This window comes from Brienomyrus brachyistius, chromosome 22, assembly GCF_023856365.1.
Source record: "Brienomyrus brachyistius isolate T26 chromosome 22, BBRACH_0.4, whole genome shotgun sequence".
NCBI lineage: Eukaryota > Metazoa > Chordata > Actinopteri > Osteoglossiformes > Mormyridae > Brienomyrus > Brienomyrus brachyistius.
The window spans coordinates 10,836,158-10,848,665 of record NC_064554.1 but is presented as its reverse complement, the minus strand read 5'-3'; the positions used below and the strand labels follow the sequence as shown (position 1 = coordinate 10,848,665).

The following is a 12,508-nucleotide window of genomic DNA, read 5'->3' as shown; positions in this document are numbered from 1 at the left end:
TTCATTGGTTGTAATTCTTAAAGTTGAGTTCTTTATTGGTCAGTATAGAGTGTCATTGTTTTGTATGTAAGTTATGCGGACAACTGAATATGAATTCTTATGTGTTTTTAAAGTCTTATTACAAAGTGGTCTGTACAGGCCTTGTTTATAGTGTCTGGCAAGAATTCAGAATATATCTGTAAAAGCGAAAAAGTCCATTTTGCGAAAACCGTGGTCAGTACCTTGTTCTTAATTAGGACAGTCTGCTAATAATTCTTACAAATACCAGCTTTACGTGTGAGTATCGGCACACATCACACACTGGGGGAACCTGTTTGTTATCTAGATCTGAACAAGAGGTGGAGTTTGCTGACAGGTAAAGAGCCGACTGCAGTGCATTTCAGAGGCGCCAAATAGCATAAGGGCATGCGGCTGACACTCTGGGCTCAGAAACAAGGGGAAAGTGAGAGACACATGGGAAGAGCAGCTGCTTAGAGGCTGAAGACTGAACACTCATACAGACATGAGCAGCGTAAGCTCTGACTTTCTTACTTCAAACCCTGACAATAGGAAATGCTGTCGATGAGTGAGGGTATCGTGTATTTCATAAGGAATTGCGCTAAAAGGCGATATTAGGTATAGAAATTTAGAGAGAAAAACTACACGATGGAATCAGTTTGCTTTTCAGGTGACAGAGAAGACAAAGATAGAAAAAAGGTTAAAACTGGGAAAGAATTACCTGATGTGTAGACATTTCTTACAAAACCTATCGAATAATATCAAACAGAGAACAGCTTGAAACACAAAGAACAGGTTGAACCAGTGCTCTGTTTATAAAGGAGCTTCATTCTTGACATAACTCTACAGAAAACTGCTGCTCTTTGTAAAAACCAAAGCTGGATGCTACCACAGATTCCGAAGCATTTGATGGATTACAGATTTATTGATGTGGAATTTAAAAAACTACTATATGAAACACACCAACTCACAAAGAGCCAAAATCCTATTTTATTTTCACAGAATGTTTTGAAGGAACCAGATAATCTAGAGAACTTTAAATGATACATAACAGCACTTATCCAGATAGATAATTAATGACTGTTGTAATGAAAATGACATGCTTACTTTCTAAATTAAATATCTGGTAATAATCAGCTCCTGTTGGAACTTCCTTCCACAGCCCCCACCTCTCTTTCCCAGGACTATTTTCCTGACGGGGCCCAATCAGCCCCCCAAAACCAAGCAGGACTCTGCAGTAGGTTCAGAAACCCGAGGGCCTACAGATGTAGAGGTAAAAGTAAACACAGTATTATATTTCAAACATGTATGTTTCATGAATAGAACCATGAACTTGACGGCATAATATTTCTTTGATACCATTTCTGGTGATTTGAGTTAGTAAATCCAGAACTTGAAATTCAATTTTCAAACCTCAATTTTCAAGAACTCCCAGACCAACCAAATTCACAGAAGCCAGTTGCGGGTCTCCAAGAAGCCCCTCCCACCATTACCTGGAGTGACGTCACGTTCGGGGACCAGCTTTGACGATTCCAAGTTGGCTGTGAGGCCTGACAGAGCTACAGAGGCTGACAAGGACACGGAGGTGATGGCAGCATGAGCTTCAACTGCCAGTAATAAACTCTGTGACACCAGACCTTACTACATGCAAACCTCCCAAATGTTTAGGTTACCAACACCAAAGGGAGCCAGTCATTGCACTGGAAGGTCCTCCCAGCACTACCCACATGTACATCGCTGTCGGAGCACATCTATGAAGAGCCCAACTTCATCACCAACAGCCAGCAGACGCAGGAGGTATGAGAGTCTGTGAGCTGCCCTGCAGTCTGGGGTGTGTATGCTGCTGAGTTCCTGCTGAGGGCGCTCTAATCTGGTGACCAACAAATGGTAATGCTGCACCGTAAATGACTGCTGTGAATGTACCGTAAAATATAAATGGGGTCATCTGTGAGTCAATTAAACAATAACAATGACTGAGTTGCTTAAAACTCATCACAACCATTTATTATAGAAATCTGACTCCGAGGGACTCAGTTTGGAAAAATATCATTTAAGATTTGTGTGGAATCAGTAATAATTAACAGAATTTTTATGTACCTAACTTGCTTTGCATATTCAAAGATTATATCTCTATATCTGGTTATCATGACAGGATGCCAAGGTCAGGGTGTCTGCCCACCAGCCGCCTCCTGTCCCCCCCAAGCCCTTACAGCCACTCCAGCTGCCCATCATTGGGCCTTGCGCTGCCTTGGACCCCCAGGGCTCCCATGCCGACGAGGCAGCAGCAGAGAAGGTAACATTTTGTCACCGGAGCAGGATCATGTATCTGCCAGCCCTGAGGGATGGAGCCCGTTCTCAGACTCATAGCTTTCTCTTCTTTTGAACTCGACAGTTCCCCAAAAGTGGCAGAGGTAGTTTGCCACGTCCCGTACGACAGCTCCCTCCGGTGCCCCAGAAGCCTGTCTACCCGCTGGAATGTGGGCAGACTCCCATGTACCTGGACATAGTGCCAGATGATGTGAGAATCACACGGCGAAGGCAAAAATTCATCTTTTTCCATAAAAAGTCCCAGTTTGCTTCTGAAGCCCCTGTGATTTTAGACCCTGCAGGTTGAAGGTTCTTCCTCGGGGTCTTTCCACAAGCCGCTCCCCCCATTACCCAAAGCGAGGCCTCCCACCCTGAACCGGAACAGTCAGGGCAGCCAGGATACACGTGACGCAGACAAGTCGCAGGTAACTAATCTGCATCTTACAGGTGCATTTCTAAACTGTGACGTTTTAGATATGCGACATTTTAAGCAAGATTTGTTAGCGCTTGGATTCGTTAGCTATGTGATGAGCTGGTAGGTTTGTAGTTTGCTTAGGGACAGTGTTTGGCTCAGCGGGCTAAGCCTCTGTGGCTGTGACTGGTACATCGCGGGGTCAAGCCCATCCTTGGCCCACCTTTGGGCCTTCAGCAAGGTCCTTAACCCCCAGCTCCCTGCATGCCGCACACCCAGCTTGCCATCACCTACAGAGAGCAACTTGGGAGTGACATAAAGAAAATTTCCCCATGGGGATCAATAAAGTATCATTTATTATTAGCTAAGATACAATATTGAGAGACTTCGACTATAAATCAATAACAAACATGGTTTATTGGAGCTTAAACCTTAGTTCCATTTATGTCAAATAGGTAATTTTTTTTTTACATATCAGTGGACAAGTGTTTCAGATCTGTTTTATGGAGGAAGTTCCACTTAACGAGTTGCAGAATGCAGCAGAATGATGTTTTTTTAGGTGAACCGAATCAAACGAACTGCATCCCAAAAAGAGGCATTTCAGCCATCGCTGCCAGACACTAATGACTAGGAACGATTAATCCACTGCCACCAACCTCAATCGGCAAAGTGCAGAGTTTTTACCAGCAGGGGGTGGGCCAGAACCAAATATCGGAATAGGTATCGCCAATACCAGTCTTGATGGTGGACTGAATGGGATTGAAAAGAAGAGGCGTGGTATCGGCCATCGCTGCAGTTCAAACCCTGAGCTCCGTGTGTCACACTCTGCAGTGCTCGCCCCCCTGCCTCCGGAGGGGCTCTCATTTCTCACTCCACACCGCCGCTTCCGCTGCTCGCGCTTTGGCTGAGCAGACACCTACTGGCACTCTTTTCACTCACTGCATTTCACCTGCAGCCACTGCCATTTATAATTCAAAACCATCTCAAAGCGTAAATATGCCCAAAGTTTAAAAAATAGGATGAGCTGAACAGACATCTCCAAACAACGCAGTTTCTGCATCAGGGAAAGCCAAGCCAGTTCTTCCAGTGCTGAAAGGAGAACTTCAAGAGACAGTGTTTTATTATTAGTAGGGTACGCTCAGGGTACAGCAGGAAATCACAGCACATCAGAGTTAAATGTCAGAACTGAAGGCATGGTGGACATGGGTACTGACTATCTCATTCTCCAGGATTTCAGTGGGTACAGAGCAGCAGTAAAAGCATCCTAGATAGTAAGATTAAAAAATGCCAGGGCAAAGATACCGCACTGCACTGGAGAACAGCTTATTAAGCCTTGCCTAGTAGATGCGTGCCTCTCTCTTCTTGGTGGGGAGGCTGCAAAAAAAAGTGGATTCTGTGCCCTTCTGAAACAATTCTGCTGCCAAAAGAATCAAGGAGGTGGTGGAGGACATTGAAAGTTCAGTTAGAGAGCAAGTTTTGAAGTACAAAAAAATTGCACTTTAAATATATTGGTAAGTAGATTTTGCTGGAATCCCTCAGTTGATGGTCTTCGTTAGATATGTTTATGGCAATGATACCAAACCTGAAGCCCCTGTGATTTTAAACCCTGCAGGATGAAGGTTCTTCCTCGGGGTCTTTCCACAAGCCGCTCCCCCCATTACCCAAAGCGAGGCCTCCCACCCTGAACCGGAACAGTCAGGGCAGCCAGGATACACGTGACGCAGACAAGTCGCAGGTAACTAATCTGCATCTTACAGATGCATTTCTAAACTTTAGATCTAATTTCAACATACAACACATGGCCAGAAGTATGTGGACAGCCCTGTTAATTAGAGCAGTGTTTTGGCTCACAGACCCTTTGTTGATGGGTTGCAAATTGCGGGAGTATCATTTTAAACAGTTGGATGGTTTGATTGCAAAAACCAGACTCAGCGTCCAGTTTCCCCCATACAAGTTTACATTTGAAGAAATCATTTTTCGTTAAAACACGATTTATTGCTTTAGGCATTTGTTGCATTTCGTGGCCAAACCATTCAATTTTAAAGCATATTTACGTTACCTGATCAGCCTGAGCTGTGCTTTTGTTCAGTACATCACTGTTGTCTGTTTAGTAAGGATGTGCAGAAAGATCGTGAAATATTGAGTAGTTACGGTACTGTATTGAAAGACTATAATTCAATAACAAATATTGTTTTTCACGGAGATGGGGGAGGTCATTGAAAGTTCAGTTATAGAGCAAGATTTAGAGTGCAAAAAATTGCACTTCAAACAGATGAGTGAATAGCTATTGATAGAAAGGCTTAGTTGATGATCTTTATTAAATATCATTGTGGCAATGATATCAAAGAGCACCAGCTATCGACAAACACAAGCGGCAGGGAAATTTTCAGACTCTTGGACAAAAATGTAAACAGACTGAAATGAGAATGAATACATTGTGTCGGCGTTTGCGCCGATGGAGCCGGAAGTATAGCTGGTTTGAGACCTGGTTTGGTGACTCTTTCGCAAAATGACCCCAGATGCAAAACTGACACACTGTATCTTATCTAGGGGGACTTTTGCCAGCAAAATTTTACCCTATAATCTTGGGGAAGTTTTTGATGTTGTTATCAAAGCGGTGGATCTAATTTAAAAGAGGCCTTTGCAAACAAGGCTCTTCAGAGAGCTCCACATGGAGGTTAGGGCAGAACATGAGCACCTGCTCTTTCAGGTCGAGGCTAGGAGGCTATCCATGGGGAAAGTTCTAGCGAGGCTGTGGGTCCTCAGAGAAGAGGTCTTGACTTGTCTTCAGAATTAAGACTAAAACTTGCTAAGTATTTTCAAGATCAGCAATAGGTCTACATTGTGGACATATTCACTAAGCTCAGCACCCCAAACAGATACCTTCAGGGGCAAGATAATGGCATTTTGGACGTGGAAGGCAGAGAGTGGGAGTCACAGCATGTTTGGGTCTGTGGTGATCTCAGCTGGAGGCAGGAACCCTAGCCATGTATCCCGTCCTCTCTAATCATCAGGGGAAACTGGGTATTCCCCTTCAGAAGCAACTGACTGAGGCTAACATACCTGAGCATTTGGCTGCCCTGCAGGGGAGCTTCCAGCGATCCTTTCCCAGCTTAGAGGCATCGCAGAACCTGCAGTGGGTGTGTGCCATGAGCTGAGCTGGGTCAAAGTAACACAGTGCTGGAAGCACTGGTCGCACTGCAGTGAGGCACTTTTTGAGGCGGCCACGCTCAGACACCCGAGATTCCCATTTTTGGGTTGCTCATATCCGAAGCAGAAGGAATTATCCTGTTTGGCTTGGAAAGTTGTAGGTGTGTTAAATCAGCTTGGCATTACATTCCTGCCTGACAGGGAGTAGATCACACAAGCTGACAGAAATTGACCTGATAACCCAGCAACAATCCCCAACCTGAATGGCAGCAGATCCCACCAGCAATGTTCCACTGGCTAATGGGTAGAGGCTACTACAGCAACAAATGTGCAAGCAGATTTTAATATTAATACCCTTGGTTTTGGAATGAGATGTGGGACAGGCTGGTGTCCACATCCTTTTGGCCGAAAAGTGAACATTCCATTTCTGAGAAGCTACAAACGGCACTGAAGCATGATGGAGTCGTCTGCCTGTCCATGTTCAGGATCTGGTTACGTGATCAGAGCTGTGTTTCTGCTTCTTCTGCTCCAGGAAACAGACGACCTGGCAGAGTGGTGGAGCTCAGTGCTGCGTGAGTCATTTTTGCAGTTACTCTGGTCAGGATGTTCGCTTTGAGGTGCTGTTCACCGCTGCACAGAGGTTCACCAAAGTGAAACATCAATGTGGCATGGTGGCTCTCTGAGTGCCAAACTGCCAAACGCGTTTCCTTTTCGTGAGTGTTTCACTGTGGTTTTCCCTTAGCCTGGGGGGCCGTATCGCTAGAGCACGGGGGTGACGAGGAAGACGAGACAGAGTAAGTGCATTTCCAAGACGGATGAATGTTCTTCAAGACGGATGAATGTAATTAATATCGATGGAATCTCTTTGCTCAGTCTGAACACGTATGAGTTTCTGAGTGCAATTCTTCTTCTTCCAGAATATTCCATATGAAAGTGAACAGAATCCAGAGGGGAATCGAATTCTTCCTCTGCCTTCTGAAGAAGCACAGTGGTGCGTTCGGGGATCACATAAACCAGCTGAATGCTGTTGCTGATAAGTTTGACAAATCAAGCAAGAGCCTGAAGGTCAGGGCCATCACTGGTGGCACTACGGGAGCCCTTGGGGGCGTGGCTACCGTAACGGGCATTGTTTTGGCCCCCCTGACCATGGGCACTTCACTAGTGGTTACAGCGGTGGGAGTGGGAGCGATAGCAGCCGGCGGGGTGACGGGGGCCAGTGCTGCCATATTGAACAAGAAATGGAACAATACCGGCCGTAAGACGGTGGAGAAGATAGTGGATGAGTACAGAGCTGAGGTGGAGGTCATCGACCAGAGTCTGGAATTTGTTGCCATGGGGGTGAGCGAGCTTGAGAAGCACGATGTCTCCCGTCTGATGTGTGATGGAGATTCTCTGGTAGTGCCCACGGAGGTGCAGCTGGCTGTGCGCAACCTCAGCTTCATTCAGGCAGCTGCCAGGTCCAGCGGCATCCTGCAGGGCTTCGCCCAGCATTTGGACGGCTGCTTCCCCGAGGAGGAAAGCCAGAAGACCAAGAAAGACTCCACCAACAAATATTCCACAAGTGTCCGGGAACTTGCTCAGCAGCTGCAGGACGGCCTGGATGATCTCAACAGCCTCAGGGAGATATTCTCCACAGCAGAGCTGTAGTCCTTACCTCTGTATGAAATGTTCCTTTATTACACTCACTCATGGCTCATGATTTACATGTCATAACTACAGAAATCATACAGTTCTGGAGCAAAAATATTTGCAATACAAAATTCATTATTAGTCCCTAATTTGGAGCTATTATTTACAAGTACTCATAGCCTTTCCTAAATGTGTATTGTGAGATGACAAGGAATGCAATTGTCTTAAATCCAGTCCTTAAAACATGTATTGCTGTTAGTAATTTTATCTTTGCTACTATGAAATGTTTGTTATATTTGAATACAATATGTTCTTTAACCAAATGAAATATCAGTATTATCATTGTTTTATTGTGATTCCTCACTCTTTCCATTGCTAATTTTCATAAACTGTTCTGTTCCTGTACATGATCACGTGACCCTCATCCGTTATTGACTCGCTGAGGTAATAATGTAAGTATTTCTGTAGAAATTTAGCACTGCTTCCATATGCACACCAGGGGGCACCATAATTACTGCTTCGCTTTACGAACCATTTTCTTAAATAACCAGAGAAAACAAAATAACCTGCTCATAATCTATCCATTTTCCAACTATTTATTCTGAACAGGGTGGGGAGGATGGGGGTTGAAGCCTGATTTCAAGCCGAATTATCTTGAAGCGTAATTTCAATAAATCATCATTCATTTTCCGAAAAAAAATTACTTGTAAATTATTAGTGGCATTCGTCAAAATAATCGATAGATTATTTATCCTGCATATTTTAATACAGGATTTTATGTAGCATGTTTATAATGTACTAAAGCAATTCGGTTCAGACTTGGGGACTCGGAGATACAATGACAAAAAGTCAGAGGCAGTGAACCCGCCACGTATCTGGTTGAATCCGGTTTCTTGGTTATTTATGGTACACTCTGAATTATTTTTTGCGCAAATATATGTATTTCAATAACGCACACGATTGGTAAATGATACAACAATGTGACAGACAACTAGTGACATAGATAGTGACGATGGTTATATGCTGGCTGTCTAGCCTATGAAAAACAGCGTTACTCGCGCATTGATATGAACATACCTACGCCGCGGAGGAATCCACGCGGATGTACTGCGAATTTATAAATACCGATGGCGGCCGGCGCTTTTATAGAAGCATGCTCTAGTTTCATTGTCGTTTTTGTCCTTCTCCTCTGAGCGCCTTCGCTCCATGTGCGAAATGGCAGTGTGACGGCTTGCAGCGGCCTTCTTAGCAGCGGCAAACGCGGCAGTGCAGCAGTCCAGTGCACTGGCTTCCTGTACATTTGGAAAAATGGCGTAAGTAATCCATGTTCGACCTCCAAATATTCAGCTGAAATATAAAGACACGTTTTGCTAAGAGGCGACTTCCGTTTGAATAGTATAATATGAATATAGTATATGAAAGCAGTTCGCTTTATATATGATGACACGTATAATGTATGAATAGCGACGTGGGTAGTTGACAAACGTCATTTGTAGTGTCTTGATTGGAATAATTTGACTAAATGATGCTTGTGTTGATTTGATTAATGTCTATACTTTGTTTGTAGTACATCTGTCTTGATCTACGTACATTACATGGCCATCAAGTGTAATATTTTTGACAACGTGGCAATCCTAAAATGGCGTTTATTCTTCACTAAGGAACACGAGTTGTTGGTCAAAATGGCGCCTTATACGTCCTCTAACCCTCGGCGCCCTAGACAGGCGGGGACGCGCCATGTGCGTCATGGACACTTCGTGCGACAGTCTGTAGACGGAGGGAGGGGGAGGGAGGAGGGGGCGCGCAACAATGCTGGTGACTCCTGCGGATCTCCGTGATTAGTGTTGCTATGGAGAAAGCTTTGCGTGCCTTGGTCTCGAGACAGGCAGGGGCGGGGGCTCCCGGTCGGACCATTCCCATATATGGAAATGCCTGGTCCAAGCGCGAGTATTTTTAAACTTCATGCTTAGACTAGGTCAACTGTTAGAAGATCAAGTATATTTAATCTGACATTGTGCTTTTAGAACATTTATTATAGCATCTCACTTTTAGAACAATTTCAGAGACAAGACACGGCTATGTTCGTATACATTTTAATAAATATTTTACATGAGCGTTTTATGGCATTGGCTTAGTGTGGAGTTACTTAACATGCCTTCTCTCTGCAGGTCCCTTGAAGTAACCCTCAGCACTGCTGTAGTCGACAGCATAAAAGAAAAGCTCGACTTCACATCAGACTTTTTGTCTGCCAAACACCCACTCATCTTTCTTGGCCAATCAAACACCCACTTAACTGGCAGCCATGTCACTGAGCTCCACACTTTGCCCGGCAAATGCCGGGACCCTCTGGGGGGGCTTGTATCAGACGGTTGACCCCCTAGGATCCCTCCTGGACAAAGATGAAGATTCCCTAGCAGAGGGGGTGCCCTCCCCTTTCTCCTCATCCCCAAGTTATATCCACACCATCCTTGCTTCTCCTTCCCCGATCCTCTCCCCTCCTTCCCCTCATCTCTCGCTTCTGGGTGACAAGGTGGAGTCAGACTTGCTCTCCCTGCCCTGGCTGTCAGATGAGCTGCTGGATGCCACCATCAGTCCAGATGCACGCAGAGGTGAGGCCCCATGTATTGCGGTGCAGTGCTGCATATGAGTCATATGACTTTGCTAGCCTTTATCTGCCAGGAATCTCACTGTCAGTACTGTTGGCCCTCGGCCCTGCAGACTACCCCAGTTTATTCCAGAGTGCATTAAACGAGCTCTGCCATCCATAGATGGATAATAAAATTATGTCGGTTTGAAGCTGTTGTACTGACAGTCTTCTGTTTTATTTTTATCACAGAGGATGCGTTCTCTGGCATGGACTGGATGGCAGAGAAGATCGACCTGAGTGAATTTGACCTGGACTCCCTCGTGGGATCCTGTGACACCGATGAAGCGCCAACCTCCCCAGAGAGTCTCACCTCCTCCTTGGAGCCTCACATGGAACTGGATCCTCAGCCTGAGCCCAGTCCCTTCAGCACCTCCATCACCGAAGAAGTGGATGTCAGCCTGTCGGAAGATCTCGCCTTCCCCTCAGCGGCGCCTGAGAAGGTGGAGATGAAGATCGAGCCTCCATCCCCAGTTCCGTCTCCCTCCCTCCCTCCTTCTTCACCCAGCTTTACCCTGGATCTAGGCAGCGAGGTCGATGTCTCTGAAAGCGAGAAGACGGCGCCTGTCGACAGCGCGCCAGTGCCGAAGATCATCCTCTCCTTCTCCCCGTCTCTCGTCCTCCTCTTGTCCCCTGAGGAGAAGCTACCTACCGTCTGCACCCTGGCAACTGTCACCCCTGACGACCACTCCGACAGTGACAGTGGCATCAGTTCTGTCGCAGAGTCTCTCCAGCACGAGCCCTGCCTCAGTCCACTGGGTCACACTGTCGGTTCATCCAGGACCAAGCCCTACTCCCCTTCATCAAAATCTGATGCAGTGTGTACCGGGAAGGTGAAGTCTGCCTCTACGAGGACAGGCCCTAAGGTGGTGGAGAAGAAGCTGAAGAAGATGGAGCAGAACAAGACCGCCGCTACCCGGTACCGCCAGAAAAAGCGAGCGGAACAGGAGGCACTGGTAGAAGAATGCACTGAGCTGGAGACGAGGAACAGGGAGCTGGAAGAGAAAGCAGAATCCATCAGCAAGGAGATCCAGTACCTCAAGGACCTCATGGAGGAGGTACGGAACGCCAAGAACAGAAGGAGCAAAGGTGGCAACAGAGCGGCATCCTAAGTGGGAGCTGGACAAGAACATCCGCGAGAACCCACTTGCATGTCCCTGGAACAGGAAATGAATTGCTGCAGCACAGAATCCACACGCCCGTTCCGGACTCACACCAGTTACATGCAGCGTCAGTAGATCAGTGTTAGAATTAAAGCAAGTTTGTATATTCACTGTCCATTACATCTCACACTGTCCGAGTGCTTTGATGGTTTAACAAAAGGTCATCTGCTCATATGATCTGCTTTGAATCTAGGCTGTTTGTACTTGGTAGTTTGTGCTTTCAGATTAATATTTTTTTTACGGTTCTATGCACATTTAGTGTGTCTAAGTAGTTTTACTCATTGTGAATTTATTTAATGCGAGTCCTTTTGCTCTGTATATAGTGTTTGGTTTTGCTCTGGCTCTACAGTATGGTGGATTTCCTAATAAAAAATGAAGTGAACCTATGAATTCTCCCTCTTCTGTAAGATGAACAAGATATTAACTTGTGAAAAGGCTCCATGTCAGTCTTGAATTCAAAATGAAGTTGTTACTCTGTCAGCCCACGAGGAGGCTCCTGAGGGAGTAATGTACTCTTGTAAGGGAGCCTCCTGATCACCTTCCTCTTGTTTCTGGTCACAAGTGTCCATGGCTTTGTGGACAGTGGGTGTCTTTAAGTACTTCACATTTTTAGAGAATGCTACATGGTACATAATGGGACCTTTGCAAATGTGGCCACATTTACCAGAACAGTGTTACGATGCATGGAAAATGTGAAGGTTGTTAATAGTTATCTTGAAAATGAGTTACACATTTTCTACCCTGAAACTAATTTTATATCTTCTACAGACAATCACATCCATACAGACTGCGTTTCTCATTTTAGTGCCATAAGTTAAAAAATGTGCTTGATTAAAAGGCATTATTCATAAATTTGCAAGAGTAACCTAAAAACAAACTAAAATGTAAGTTAACATACTAACAGCGAGTTAACAGTGGTGAATTTTTTTGTGATTTTCAGTGTTTCTCCAAACACATCGACTGTTTTTTATTAGAATAAAATAGCCGTGGAATAACAGCAACAGAGATCGGTCCGGACTGTAAAGACATTGCACCAGGGATTTGGCCTGCTTCGCAGATTGTGCATATTACGAAACTTGTGAATGCGGGTGTCCGTAATGTTTCTCAGGACCGACCTTGCCGAACAGAAAAGGACACCTGTCTGCCCAACTACACCTGGCTTCTGCCTCTAGGGGGCGCCCCCGCGGCATATCAAGATGTTTGATA

General features: G+C 45.3%; 2 protein-coding genes across 3 annotated transcripts; both read left to right on the top strand.

Annotated features, from left to right (window-relative positions):
* Positions 1-70: 70 nt before the first annotated feature.
* On the top strand, positions 71-7,823 carry LOC125717536 (uncharacterized). Of its 2 annotated transcripts, XM_048990586.1 has the most exons (11): positions 71-511; positions 1,160-1,270; positions 1,424-1,582; positions 1,666-1,794; positions 2,150-2,290; positions 2,390-2,515; positions 2,598-2,729; positions 4,329-4,451; positions 6,399-6,438; positions 6,609-6,660; positions 6,784-7,823. In XM_048990586.1, the coding sequence occupies exons 1-11, from the start codon at positions 503-505 to the stop codon at positions 7,511-7,513; spliced, it is 1,752 nt and encodes a 583-aa protein (XP_048846543.1). In that variant the 5' UTR covers positions 71-502; the 3' UTR covers positions 7,514-7,823. The 2 variants fall into 2 exon arrangements, with proteins under 2 accessions (XP_048846543.1, XP_048846544.1); XM_048990587.1 differs by lacking the exon at positions 4,329-4,451.
* An 801-nt stretch (positions 7,824-8,624) lies between these two features.
* Positions 8,625-11,688, top strand: LOC125717539 (cyclic AMP-dependent transcription factor ATF-4-like). Its single transcript, XM_048990592.1, has 3 exons — positions 8,625-8,808; positions 9,664-10,104; positions 10,332-11,688. The coding sequence occupies exons 2-3, from the start codon at positions 9,798-9,800 to the stop codon at positions 11,249-11,251; spliced, it is 1,227 nt and encodes a 408-aa protein (XP_048846549.1). The 5' UTR covers positions 8,625-8,808; positions 9,664-9,797; the 3' UTR covers positions 11,252-11,688.
* Positions 11,689-12,508: the final 820 nt, after the last annotated feature.